At 53.7% G+C, this 14,488-nt stretch overlaps 1 protein-coding gene across 1 annotated transcript in view; it reads left to right on the plus strand.

Annotated features, from left to right (window-relative positions):
- The window catches only part of LOC111146171 (calneuron 1), a 468,609-nt gene that overhangs the window by 222,105 nt on the left and 232,016 nt on the right, over positions 1 to 14,488 (plus strand). Inside the window, exon 3 of the mRNA XM_022501606.1 lies at positions 7,564 to 7,707. Coding sequence (XP_022357314.1) covers positions 7,564 to 7,707 — 144 coding nt within the window. The remainder of the gene's footprint in view (positions 1 to 7,563; positions 7,708 to 14,488) is intronic.

Raw genomic sequence — 14,488 nt, forward strand, 5'->3', positions numbered from 1 at the left:
AACTCTGGGGACCTCTGGAATGGTTGGAGTCTTTTGTCTGCTGGCGAGATGCCTGGTGGCTGGAGTCCTGGGAGGGTTTCAGGACCGGGGCTGGCTGCCGCAGGGGCCGAGGTGTGATTAGAGGGTTGGAGCTTTTAGCCCCGCACCCGGCCTCTGGGGAGGGGAGAGGCCTGGAGAACTGAGTTCCCTCCCCAGTGGCCTGTGACGTCAGCAGCGGCTCACGTTGTGGAAGCCCCGTAAAAACCCTGGACGGCGGGGTTCAGAGCACTCCCGGGCCAGGGAATGCACTGAGGGGCCAGGAGGATTGTGTGTCCAGAAAGGGTAAGGGGGCTCCACGCCCCCTTGGCCCCAAGGCAGCACCTCCTCTTGGTCATGTCGTGCACTCGGCTCTTCCTGAGTCGTGTCCCTTATCATAACCCAGCAAGTGTGAGGAGCTCTCCTGAGTTCCAGCAAACGGCCCAGTCCCAGGCGGGTTCGTGGGAGCCCCAGACCTGATGGCCACTGGTCACTGAGGCAGGCAGGGGTAACCTGCCTTTTGACTGGCGTCGGAAGTGAGGAGAGGTGTGTGGGGCCTGACCCGCGGGGTTGGCACATACTGTGAATGGCGAGTGTCATGGGGGACGAGATCACAGGCCGCTGGATTGGTGTCCAGAGAGCTGGAGGAGTCCCTGGCATGGGACCCCTCCCTCCCTTCCCCCTGTTGGTGTCAGAAGTGAGTAGAAGTGGATCCTGGTGGGCAACTTGGCCGTGTGGCTCAAGTACCTTAACATGTTCCTGCCCTTTGACCCGGGAGTCCCATCCCTGGGATATCATCTTAAGGAAAGGATTGTCCAAACCCACGAAAATCTCCCTACAGAGATTTCCAGGGCAGCATTTTCTACAGGTGGGGATGATGCGAACGACCCATGCTGGGAGTGTGGGGAGCTCACGGGGGCCATGGCGCGCTACAGACACTATGCCATCACCAGAAAGGACATCGCGAAGGCCAGTAACATGGACGCTCAAATGGTTGTGTGTTAAGTGGGGAAAAATACAAAGCTTCAGAGAGGGCAGGATCCAAATTTAATTAAGAATATTTGTGCATCACACACCATAAGAGACTCTTAATCTCACAAAACAAACTGAGGGTTGCCGGGGGTACGGGGGTAGGGAGAGGATGGTGGGTTATGGACATTGGGAAGGTATGTGCTATGGTGAGTGCTGTGAAGTGTGTAAACCTGGCGATTCACACCTGGGGCTAATAATACATTCTATGTTTATTTAAAAAATTATTTAAAAAAAAGAATATTTGTATGTCCAGAGTTTGGAATTAAATGCCCTAATCCATTAAACGTGGTTATTGCTGGCTGGTGAATTAGATTATTTTTTTTCTTATACCTTTTGGGGGTGTTCTTCATGAGAAGCGTGCATTGACGTGTAACCTGGAGATGCGGCATTCCTGGGCAGGTCCGGCTCTGGTCTTCTGACCCCAGAGGTCAGGTCCAGAACCCCTCAAGACAGAAAACTGCCCTTTCTCTCCCTCTCGACTCATCAGCATGTCTTTTCGTCTAAAGACCCTCCGGCCATTCTCACCTCATACATATTCACATCTAATTTTAAGATTTTCCTTTCAGCCATGCCTAGAACATTCTGTCCAACACGGGGTGCCCCTGGCTGGGATGGGCTTCATTGTTAATGTCCGCTCTAATTTGCTTTGTTCTGGTGCTGTTGGGGACTTTTCCATCAGCTTAAGCAACCCGGCATGCCGAAATCAATTCCGCTTTATCTGTGTAGGTATGAAATGTGGGGACAGATAAATTCTGTCCTAGCTCTTCAGTCCTTAGAAATGCCCCTAACTTCCTGACTGCCTTGTGCCACTCAATTTTAGGAGAGAAATGATTATTTTTCATGACCTCGAATCCTGAGTCTTTGGCTGATTTCACTGCTTAGCAAGTTACTAAGACGCTTTTCTTTCTGAGATGCCAGCTGGGGAAGGAGTTGGCTTTGCTTTTAAATTCAAGGTGCCATTTGGGTCACAAGGAAACGAGATCGGCCAGGAGCATGGGGATACCTGAGATAGGCAGCCTGGTGTCTCGAGTGTTGGGCCTTCGATGTTTTCAGCCCAGCCTCGTGTCAGCTCCTAGGGCTACCAGTGACTCAGGGCAAGTCTGAGGCCAAGGAACGTCCAGGAGTCCTGCTCAACCCCAGATTCTAGCCTCAGATCACAAAGGCAGTGATGCTGTCTGGGAGGGATGGTGACTCTTGCCAGCCATGTCCTTTAAAAAAAAAAATTATTTATTTTTGGGAGAGAGAGAACAAGAGCAGGGGGAGGGGCAGGGAGAACAGACTCCCTGCTGGGCAGGGAGCCTGATATGGGGCCCGATCCAGGGACCCTGGGATCAAGACCTGAGCTGAAGGCAAATGCTTAACCAACCGAGCCACCCAGGCGTCCCACCAGCTATACACTTTAGCAGGTGTATCTCAACAGCGGTCCTTGCCTGCAAGGACCTGGACCCCCAGAGTGCATCCCTTCTGCCTCCTTGCTCATGCCACGTCCCTGCTGAAAAGCCGTCTTTGTTGCATTGACTATAATTCTCAAATTATGCTCAGAGGCTGAGATCACCTTTGCCAATCACTTATTTAATCAGGTTCACTGTGGGAATTATAATTCGTAATAATAATATTTCATAAGCCAGTAGCATACAGGATAATGTCTCCTAATCACCCAGTGAAGAAATAACGTACTACGAGTGAGAGGGGAATCATGCTACTCGTCAGGCAGAGGGGAGAGAGAAATGAAGCCCAGATGTAGTTGGAGGTACGCCTTTCTGTGAGTTGGTTCTCCGCAGAGTCCGTCCTTCCAGCTAACGGGTGGGTGTCAGCTGCCAGGGTCCGGTCATTCACTGCACGGAGCCAGCAGGGGACGGTGCCTGTGTGGCAGGCAAGGTGGGCGTCTCGGAAGGTTATGACTCCAGGGACCGTTACACGGCTTGTACCACTGCCTGTGATGAGAGGCCTCGGCAAGGCGGGAGCAGACGTCCCTTCTCTTCTTGAGACGCCGCACGATGACCACCACCACTAGCCAAGAGTAGCCCGGCCACAGCAGTGGCCAGTGTCCCGAGATCTCCGGAGACTGTTCGGATCAGCAAAGAGCAGCCTCGCCCAGACCAAACACTGCGGTGGAGACTGAATAGATTCTGCATCTGGCAGGGGTTGGGATAGGAAACCCGTTGCTCTTCCTTATCGACTGGAGTTTGCAAATTAGTGCTGTGAATTTCAGCTGATTCTTCGAGGCCAGAGCCTTGGCCAACGAATATTGACTCTGGCTGGTGTCTGGTGACTGGTTTTCATCTGAGGCAAACGTCACTGGGGCGGCCTGCCCGACGAGTCTGTTCTGTGTGGTGGCCGTGCCTCTGCCGTTGAATTGCCCGTGTCCCTAGGCAGCATCATGGAACCGAAGCCTGGTTCTTAGGGGCCACTGTGTTGGGTTGCTGGTGGTACTGGTGATGGCTCTGACCTGCTGGTATAGTGAGAAGTGAATCCCTTGGGCTCTGAAGTGGGTTGATTTCTAGTCCGGCTTTGCAGGGCTCCAGAACATCGGGGAGGCAAGGCACAGACCCCGGCAGGAATGCAGACTTCGGTTCTGGGAGATTCCGTACACAGAGACTGGATTCCTTTGGCCAGGGGCTGTGTCTTAGGATGCTTCCTCTCCGACTCACAAAATGACAGTTGGCCAGCCCCTTGTCACCGTAACCCGGGCTCCTTCTGTACCTGCAAAGGCCTCTTGCTGGTGGGCGAATTGCCAGGCCGCTGTCTGACAGGGGCATGAGACGGACGCAGGGACCAAAAGCACAGCCTGTTTATGTGATGTGGGAGAACCAGGGGCTGTAGCCCAGGGAGGGGGTACATTCCAGCAAAAAGCACACCGCATCACAGGGGTGTTCCTGAAGTGTGACCTGTGGTCCCCACTCCCTGAGGATGTGGAGCGTGGCCAGGGCCCCTCCGTGTTGCCAGCAGGCTGCCTGTAGCCATAGGCCAGGGGATCCGGCCTGCTTCCCTCTCTCCGCTGGTTTTATGGGCGTATTTCTCACACCCTGTTCTGCTATTAAAAATAAAATAAAACGAGGCACACATCACATGTCTCCGGCTGCAAGACCCATTTCCTTCTAATAAGCTTCTCGTTTGCCTGGGCTTTCCCTGCCTTGGAAAGATTTAATGTCTAGAGGCCTGCATTATGGGTTTTTAGTTTCAACAACCCCCCCCCCCCCCGTTATTTTGAAAGAAAATGAAGTTAGGGAGCTTTTTCTGCCTCTAGCATGCACGCGTGCGCACACACACACACACACACACACACACCACACACACTCTCTACCTGGGAGCCAGGAGCAGAAATTCTGGGTAGACAGAGAAGTGCAGCTTTGTCCGACTTACCTGGGGTGGGGGGCCTGCACAGAAAACAGAACTCTGAGCTGGTTTGCACTGGGCTGGGCTGGGCTGGAGCAGGGCCAGAGCAGGGCTGGCCTGCCTACTTCCTGCAGTCCAGTTCTGGGGTGGGCTCTGTCTGACTCCAGCAGCCCCAGGGTGAGGTGACTACGAATAGCAGAGCAGTGAGATGCAGGGGGGCAGGAGGCAAACCTATCAAGGCCTTTATTTCCAGGCCAAGTTCACACACATCCTTGATGAGGCCTTTCCGGGGTGTCCAGTGTAAGGATATAGGTTCGCTCATTCGTGAGATCTAGGGCACATGCCAGGGGACCACAGGAAGGAGGCCAGACCCTGTCACCCTGTCAGCAGAAGGGGGTCACCCTGTTGGAGCGATCATAACAGCCAGGGAGCTCAGGACTGAGTTGGAGGGATGGCGAGTGGAGATGCGCCTTGGGAAAGGACAATGGGCCCAAGCTCAGTGTGCAGCCGGCCGTCCAGGTGGCCCGCTAGGACCCTGGCCTCCTCTTTGACTCCAGGCCGGGCCCCTGTTGTTATCTGAAATTTTTTACCGCTGCCAGCTCTGAAGTAGAGCCGTTCTAGAGAGGCTAGAAGGAGATCCAACCCTACCCATTTTTGTATGGGGCAACGGAGGCTCAGGGAGAAGCCTGCTCTGATTGCTGGGTGGGGCCAGACTGACCTCCCTGTGGGCTGACACCCCCCCACCTCCGGAGACCCTGCTTCTGCACCCCCTGCCATGGGCCCCTGGGCTCAGGCCAGGTGAGGCCGTGGTCTCTGCCCCGCTGTCCTTGTGTGTTGTGTGCTGTGACCTCACGCTGGGCAGTGGCTCTGAGCTCTTTCCGGCCACCTGGGACTTGGTAGGAAAACATACGGCTGCCCGAGGGAGTCTTGGGCACGTTTCATTGGTGAGAAAAGCCTAAAAGTACAGACAGCCCCCTTGAATCAGAATTAGGACCAGACTGAAATTTTTCCTTTATCCTCAACGGAAAAAAGAGGGGTGTTTACACAGTAGATTAATAGGGTATGAAGGAGAACACAGGCTTCCTGTTCTTCTCTTAAACACGTTAACAATGTCCGCAGATCCCCAGAAAAGGTCTGGAAGGACCTTAGGGATCCTCGCGCCAACCCAGCTCATTTTACACATGAACAATCCGAGGCCTCAGGGTTTGGCCGCGGCCCTAATGAGCTAATGCGCCTGGCCGGGAGCCTAGGGTCGCGGCTCACAGGCTGGTCTTCTGCTGGCGGAGCCCACACCGGTTCTCAGAAAGCACCCCGCGTGCAGAATCAGTGTCGATGGTGGATTTGCTGCTGATGCACCGTCCTTGCTTACGGAGGACGTGACCCCTTCAACAGCTGTCTGCATCTCCTCCTACAAAGAAGAAGGAAGCGGACGAAGAGAAGCCGTGACGTCTGCACCAACATTGAATCTTCAGACAGGATGGGCTGGTGTCATGAGAAAGGAATGACAGGAGCAGAAAGGGAGAGAATGTTGGCCCTGGTGGGCAAAGACATTCCTGTAGAACCCACGATCCCTGACTCAGCCTTGAAGGTCCGACAGGATTTGGGCCCCTAAAGAGGAAGGCGGGGTAATTCAGGGGCAGTCCCAGATGGGATAGTGCGGCCGTCTGAAAATCGGGCCCCAGAGGTATCAGGTCCTCAACCTTGGAACCTGCAAGTATTTCCTTGGGGAAAAAAAAAAGGCTTTTGCAGATGTTAGGTTGAGGGAGCTTATTCTGGGTTATCTGGGTCGGTCCTAAGTGCCACCACAAGTGTCCTCAGAAGTGGAGGGCAGAGGAGGGTCACAGGCAGAGGAGAAAAAGGCGACGTGGCCACAGAGGCAGAGACTGGGGTGACCTGGCCATGCGCCGAGGCGTGCCAGCTGCCACCCAAAGCCGGAAGAGGCAAGGGACAGGTTCTTGCCTTAGGAGAGCACAGCCCTGTCCCCACTGTGCCCGTGGTCCTGATTTTGTACTTCTGCTTCCAGATCGTGAGAGGAATTTCTGCTGTTGGAGCCACAACATTTGTAGGGGTTTGTGACAGCAACCCCGGGAAATTCGTGCAAATGGGAAGGGACCAAAGCTTGTTTCCAGGTGTTAACTGGGAGTACTGGGGGCTATTTCGAGAAGCAGCAGGGAAATGGGAGAGGGCCCGAGTCTGGGGCTGGTTTCAGGAGAGCCTGTCCATTTCTGCGTGGGTCTCTCCTGCCCCACTGGGCTGTAGGGGAAGACCAGCAGGCTGCTTGGTTCTCTGGGACACTCGCTTCGTGTGCCTCAGGTGCGGACGCCGGTCCTTGTTGAACATGTGACGAATGTTTGCGGCGGCCACACCTGCCCGCACCAGGTTCACCGATGAAGTTAGAGCAAGCCAGGTCCAGTGCTCAGACAGCTGTCACCTTCAGACTCTGACCTCGAATTCCCCATGCCACGCCTCGCGTGTTGGGTTTGGAAACGCTCAGCCAACCCAGAACCAGCGGGCGGGGGGGGGGGGGGGGGGGCTTGGGGGGAGGGGTGCTGGCGGAAGGCAGGACAGCTCAGGTTGGGGTCGGAGGAGGGGCGATCACCTGCTGAGTGGGACGGCCTTATTGATAGTGGAGTCCTCTGCCAGCGGGAGAAAATGTGATTAAAAGGCCTTTGGGCTTTTATGATGTTTTGATTGATCTGAGGTTGTTTATAGCCATGAAATTGCTGTAAATTAGAGGACAAAATAAAAGCAGCAAGCTCATAACTCCCGTCCTCCTACGGGGTTGTGGAGGGGAATCTCGTCCTCCTTTCCTGTAAACGAAGCGCCCAGGTTACGGGGCAGCCCTGTCCTCACAGCCGAAACCTAACGTGCTCACTCCTGCCCAGGAAGGGTCCTCAGCGAGCAGGTCTCCACTGTGACTGCCGTCAAATTGTGGTGCTTTAGGGATGCTCAGGGCTGGTTTACTTTTTTACTTTCCCCTCCTCTCCCTTCCCTTCCCTTCCCCCTTCTCCCCTTTCTTTCCTTTGTCCCTCTTCGGCCGCTCTTCTGTCTGATTAAAGGGCTCTGCCTTACTCGTGTCTGTAAGGAAGCGTTGGGCGCGTCGGTAGAGGATCGCCGGTGACTTCAGGGCAGTGGACCAAGCCGTGTGACCGTCCGACTTTCTTTGCTTTCTCTTTGCAGAGATCCGAGAGGCCTTTCGGGTTCTGGACCGCGACGGGAACGGCTTCATCTCCAAGCAGGAGCTGGGCATGGCCATGCGCTCGCTGGGGTACATGCCGAGCGAGGTGGAGCTGGCCATCATCATGCAGCGCCTGGACATGGACGGTGAGCCCAGGAGCCCGGGAGCGCGGGAGCGTGGCGCGTCCCCCAGATGAGCCCCGGCTCCTCAGCGGGGCCTTGGCGTTAAAGGGCCTTGCCCTTGTGGTCAACAGGCTTGGGTTCATGTCTTGGTTTACAGTGGAGGCGGCCTGGCCGGTGAAGACCACCAGGGATCCTTCCATCTCTCCTCCCCCTCTCGCACACAGCTTCCTGGGGATGGAATGCACGCGCCGCGACACTCCCCCGTTGACTCGGGGTGACTCAGTGGCTTTTAGCGTCTTTACTTGATTTGGGAAACCGACGCCCTAATCAATTATAGAACAGTGTCACCGCCCAAAAAGAAACTCTGCCTCTTAGCTGCCGCCTCTCATCCCCGTCTCCCCCAAGCCCTAGGCAACCACGAATCTGCTTTCTGTCTCCTCTCTGGACATTCCATATAAACGGAATCCTACGACAGGAGTCCTTTGTGACGGGCTGCTTGGACTTAAGATAATGTTTGCAAGTTTATCCATTTTATAGCATGTATTTATGTGTACGTCATTTTTTTAGGGCCAAATCATATGCCATTGTGTGCGTTTAAAAACAGCTTATTTTCTCTCTGTTTTACTTGCTGGGTTTCTGTATACAACTTCACTGGGGAAAAGGGTTTCGCTGTATTTTAAAAGTTCTAAAAAGGGACCCAGGATATCTTTAAGGTTCTTCCCTGTTGCAAAACACCAAGCCTGTCCCAAACCAGTTGTGACCTTCCCGACATTTAGATTTGACCTTGGCTGAAGGTCCAAGAAAAAGCTTTCTTACTTTGTTGTTGTTTTTTGTTTTTCTAACACACTCTCTCCCGCTGTGAAAAGCAGCCTGATCCCAGGCCTAAGAGGTCCAGAGTGGTGGGCACTGGGGCTCTCAGGTAGAGCACAGATTACACAAGGAAAAAGCGGGACGCAGAGTATGGGGTCAGGAAGTCGCTTGGACAGAAAGACTGTGGTTGGGAGATGTTTGCTTGGCCGGGCGGCTGACTGGAGGAGCCGGCTCTCTGGGTTGTCTTGCCGGAGTTGCTGGAAGGGTGCTAATCAGGGTGACCACGTGGTGCGTGCTGTCCCGTGCCAGCCTCCAAGTGCAGCCGTGGATGTTAATTTTCTGGTCCGGGAAAGGGGTGTTTCATCAGGGGTGTTCAGTGGCACGAGCAGTCCCAGCCTGTCCTTACAACTCGGAGTGACTGTGACTCACCGTGTCTCTGCAGGCCTGATGTCACCTTGCTTCACGTTTAGCGGCTTGCTTTGGATAGTTCCGAAAAGCTGCGGCGGAGCACACATCAGAGAGCAAATCTGTTCTCCGCGGACCCCCATCATCATTTTGGAGATACATTTCCAGAAAAAGTTTCCTCCTTAAAATAATAGAAGTCGTAATCTAAACTTCCGTTTACGGAACGAGGACTCTGTGCTTTTGATTCTCTGCCCACAACTCCAGTAAGAAAACCTTGTCGAATGGAGTTAACAACCTTTAACAGAAAGGGGCCCGCCCAGCTGCGGGTGTGACTCCTCTGAAATTGCAGGGTCTCCCTCCAAGTCTATGGTGTGTCTCTATGGATTCCCTCAGTGGAGCTCAACTCGCAGGGAGTTTTTACGTGTTGCAAATCCTCCCTGAGTCCATGAGGTCTCGGAGGCCCAGGGGCATCTCGTGTGTCCCTGATGTGCACGGGACCCATCAGGATCCGAGCAGAGCTCCATGGGGTGGGGGGGTTTTGTTCAAGAGCTTCCAAAGTTCTACCCATTGATTTACAACTTGCCATCCTCCCTACCCAAGCCAAAGGCAGAACATACCAGACCTTAAAAGGACTCAGCAGTTCTCTTGTAGGGGACTTCTATTCATTCCCTTAACAAAAGCTCAGCTTAAAAAAAAAAAAAAAAAAAAAAGCTGAGGTCATCAGCTGCTTCACGGTGACAGGGATGCCATCAGGTAAAAACACATTCCTTTTGAAACATAGCTTCTTCTGGGTTTTTTGGTTGCTGTTGCCTACAAAAGATTGATTTATTATAATTTTTTAAATGTGTTATTGAGTCCTACAAAAGGTTTAATATGGAGCACATGAACACAGAGCTGCGATGTCGGAAGAATTGCGCTGCTGGTTTACTGATCGCCCTAGAGCGACAAGAGCTCAGGGACAGATGCCCATTCTGAGGCTGAAATGGGTGTCTTTAAGAGTTCCGTGACTGGAGCTGCTAAGTGGGATTTTCGGGACGCTGCGCTTGGATGTGGACGGGCCGTGTCTCCCTGTCTTTTGCTTAATGGGCTTTTTGAGCTTCTGTTAAAAAAAAAGGTCCTAATTATATCCTTTCTTTCTAGCTTCTGTAACCGGGCGTTCTCCGCACACATCCAGCCGTACTGAATGAATCGTTCTTTGGTGTGAAACGTGTGGAATGGCAGAAATTTTGGTGGGGATACTGCCAAGAAATGGGGTGTTTGGTCTGGAGCTTGGATTCTTAGCTGTGGGCTGATGGAGCCTCTGGGCCCCCAGAGCCTGGTGTCTGGAGGGCGGGGGCGGGGGTGGGCAGGGCCTCCGCTCCCCCAGCTGTCTGTGATTAGGAGCAGGTCTGGCCCACACACCGACCTGCTCTTTCTGGGGTCCTTGCCAGTTTGCCCGACGGTGAGGTCATCTGGAAGAGCCCAGGCATGCCTGTGCACACGAAGTTGACACACGAGGCTTTCATTAGGCAGTTCCTTGAGAGTGGGAAGCCTTGCGGGCTGGCCGTGTAATAGTAGCCCCTTGGATGAGGGAGTGTGGTGGGATTTCCGGGACACGGAGCCTGCAGGAGCCAGACAGTTCCAGTCTGTTTTCCGGAGGACACGAGGGAAGGCAGGCTGTAGAGTCTGGGGTTGCTCTGTTGGCCTCTGGCCAGGTTGGCATAAGTGCTGGAACTGTGTGTGCATGTGCGTGTGCGTGTGTGTGCGTGCACGCGTGCGTGTACACACACATGTATGCCGTATGGGCAGAAGTGCTCACAGTGTGTGCTTGTGTGTATGCGTGTGTGTGCGTGCACATGTACACACACATGTATGCCGTATGGGCAGATGTGCTCACAGTTCAATAAACAGAAAACCAGAGTTTGTGCCCAACGTCCACTGCTTCCTCTTTGACGGCCAACGTTCTTTCTTGTAACTTTAACTCAGCTGCACACCTGCCCCCCGTCCTCGTGCTTCTTCTCCCCTTTCCAGCCTCTGCAGCTGCGGTGACTTTGGTCCTAGCACCAAGGCAGGAGCCGGGATGCCCCTTTCCTAGTGTCTTTTGCCAGGATCTCCCCTCCAGCCCGGAACCTGGAAGCCCGCAGCCCTCTCTGTCAGGCTCATGGGGAATCAACTTTGCTCTGATGAATCTAGGTCCTAGTTTCGTGCCATCCTTGGCGTAATGGTAAGACAGTCACAGTACAACTATCTGCGAGGCTGACCTCTGCCAGAGAAGCAGTGAGAAAGGTGGCGTGCAAAGGACTGTGCGCTCTGCCACATCCCCTTTCCTCTGTGTTTCCCTCAGCAGCCCCGGGGCCCCTCGAGCTGCCTCCTTCCCCCGGGGAATATGGCCTTGGGGTCTTCAAGACCCAACGGCTCTTCGTGACGGCTCTCCAGCTTTGAAGAGTGTCCCCTACCGCCCCACTGTGGCCTTCTGGAATGAATCTTGCCAGCTTTGCACATAGTTTCCTGAAACGGTTGAACCGGGAGACCTTCTCAGCAGCCTGTGGCCTCTGCGAGGGCCACACTGGCAGGTGGTCGTGCCGCCCTCTCCCCCCACCAGCTCCCCTCAGGGCTCCCGCGCTTACCCAGCACAAGTCCCGCTTTGGAACAAAGGCAGACCCTGCCTCTCCTCCTCGAGTTCCTTTCTGCCCCTCCAGGGTGCAGAGTCTCATGGAATCCGGCAGATGTGGGGTTTCGAGATGACTTCGTGTCTCGGACCAGGTTTGCGCCTTGTTTTCAGGCCCATCTCTGTCCCGACAGCGAACTGGACTCCGTTTAGTTCGATTTTAAAAGGATTTATCTGGGGGCCACTGTGTGTGAACTTGCTTATTTCTGTAGTTGGCAAGATTCACTTCTGGGTGGGTTTTTTTTTTTTTTTAAGATTTTTTTTTTTTTTTTGACAGACAGAGATCAAAAGTGGGCAGAGGGGCGGCAGAGAGAGAGGGGGGAAGCAGGCTCCCCGCTGAGCAGAGAGCCCGATGCGGGGCTCGATCCCAGGACCCTGAGATCACGACCTGAGCCGAAGGCAGAGGCTTAACCCACGGAGCCCCCCAGGCGCCCCTGAGTGGTTTTGTGACAAGCCGCTGAACCACCAAGAACGAACTGGGACAGGAGTCACACGGGACGGTTAGCAATGTCCCTGCTGGCAGCCACCTTCCTGTTCCTTACAGGCATGTTCTTTGCTGACTCGTCAGGATCAGGACCTCTCTGTTGTCACTCCCGACCTCCCAGAAGACGGAAAGTACCAGCTTAACTCAGAGGAGCGCTCGCGTCGCCCACGTCCGTGCCCTAGCTGGGAGGCTCTGGGACCAGGTCAGCTGTTCAGCGAGCGGGATGGCCGCCCTCTTTCCCACGTGAGGGGAGATGCTTGCCCACGGGCTGCGGGCGTGAGGTGGCAGCGGTCGGAGCTTTCTAGCCAAAGGCAGAGGGTGCCAAACCTGGTGCACTTCGAAACACACCTGGGGGCGTGTTTGAAACAAACAGCACAGGCAGTAGAATCAGAAACCACAGGGTAGGACCCGGAGGCTGGGACCCCCTGCGACACTCTGACCAAGTTGTGGACAGCAGTGTGTCCAGGGACGTGACCGGGGGACCTTTGGCAGAAAGAAAAATCCAGAGCTTGTGAGAAATCGTGAAGCCTTGTGGGTATTTGTGTGAACAAGAAGGTCTGGGTGTGAGGTAAGTGCCTAGAAGGCAGAAAAGGAGCTTTTTCATTTGGGAATTTGTTGAAGGAAGAGGACCGTCTCTGGTCAGTCCGCCCTGCCCGAAAGCCAGGAGGCCATCCCAGACAGAGCTCCCGCCAACAGAGTCTCCGACCTTCTCCCTCCTCCAGCTCTGGGACCTGCAGAATAGGCATTGCCTCGGAGTTTGCTTAATATGCGGGATCCCAGGTCCATCCCAGGCATCCCAGGTCTGCCCCTGCGGATTCTGAGCCCACATTGTTTTTTTTTTAGGATTTTATTTGTCAGAGAGAGAGAGAGTGAGCACAAGCAGGGGAGCAGCAGGCAGAGGGAGAAGAAGGCTCCCCGGTGTGCAGGGAGCCCAATGCCAGACTCCACCCCAGGATTCTGGGATCATGACCTGAGCCAGTTCTGAGCCTGCATTTTAACAAAAAGCCCCAGGGGGTTCACAGACACAGGGAAGCTTGAGGGGTGCTAGTCTAGGGCACACTTTGGGGAGGAGGAAGCCAACCTCACCGTGTTTCCTTGTTGGAGGATCCCTTTGTGGAGTTCCGCCCCTCCCCAGTGTCCTGCCAGGAACTCAAAGCACGGGGATTGACGTTCACAATGCAGAGGTCTAGCCAGAGGTCAGTTCCAGGGACGTACCCAAATATTTGCATTTGTGAATAGGCATAAAGAGTATCACACTATTACAGATTTCACTCTGAGTTAGTGAATGATTGCTGAATGTGCTTTGATCTTGCGGTGCTACGTCTCACGGGGCGGTGGTAATAATGACCCACATCTGTGCCACACTCACCAGTGTTAGCAAACCCCATTAACAGCAGAAGGGCAGGAGAGCTCGCTAATGCACGCAGAATCTCCCCTGTGGGCCCCATTCTGCTCTAGGTACTTTGTTTAGTGACTTACTTGTCCTCATGTCAGCCCTGAGTACTGAGTAGTCTCACGCTCCTTTTGTAGGTGACAAAAATGAACAACAGAGGTTTCACGTTACTCTCCCAGTTCACGCTGATAGGACGACTCAACAAACCTAATATTGTAACCATATCTCTTTTTTTAGTTTTATTTGTTAAAGATTTTGTTTGTTTATTTGACAGAGAGAGAGCCCAAGTAGGCAGAGAGGCAGGCAGAGGGAGAGGGGGAGGCAGGCTCCCCACTGAGCAGAGAGCCTGATGCAGGGCTCAATTCCAGGTCCCTAAGATCATGACCTGAGCCGAAGGCAGCGGCTTTAACACACTGAGCCCCCCGGGCACCCTCTTAACCACTTATCTAGTAGATACATTCTCTTTTTGTGATTTTAGCAGGTACATGTCACTTGGGATGACAACGGGACATTGGAGCAGTGATGGAACAGGGCACACACATGCACGCACATACTCCAGATAAAATACCCAAGTATTTTAAACCTGTACATGAATATTTTGGTTGCCAGTTCCTGCTCCGAATCGTCTCCTGCTGTCACCTTCGGCTGGATGACAAATGCCGGCCACTCCTTAGGTCACACTTGCAGAAGTCAGGCCTGACCTAGAATAGAGTCTATGAATTAAAGATGGTGTCTTTGGGTTTCCTGCTGCTTTAAGGAGGGGAATCCTTTTTAGGCCCTCTTGGGATATACGGTGGTGATGGATGTTCATGGAAAAACCTACTGCAACGTTCCCATCTCCTTCAGAAATTCCTTCTCCCGCGTTGACTCAGGAAAAGTCTACCATCTTGGCCTTACCGACAGCTGGCCACAGTGAATCCAAGTTTCAGCTAAGACCGAACCGTTTGCACCACTTCTAGCTACTCAAGCCAGCGTTTATAATCAAAGCAATTGCTGGTATGAGTCCCCATTTCAGTAAAAGCCGCCCCAGCCAGTTTATATTCTTTCTCCCTGGAATCCGCAGGCT

This window comes from Enhydra lutris, unplaced genomic scaffold (genome assembly GCF_002288905.1).
Source record: "Enhydra lutris kenyoni isolate GAN:26980312 unplaced genomic scaffold, ASM228890v2 scaffoldscaffold13, whole genome shotgun sequence".
Classification (NCBI taxonomy): Eukaryota; Metazoa; Chordata; class Mammalia; order Carnivora; family Mustelidae; genus Enhydra; species Enhydra lutris.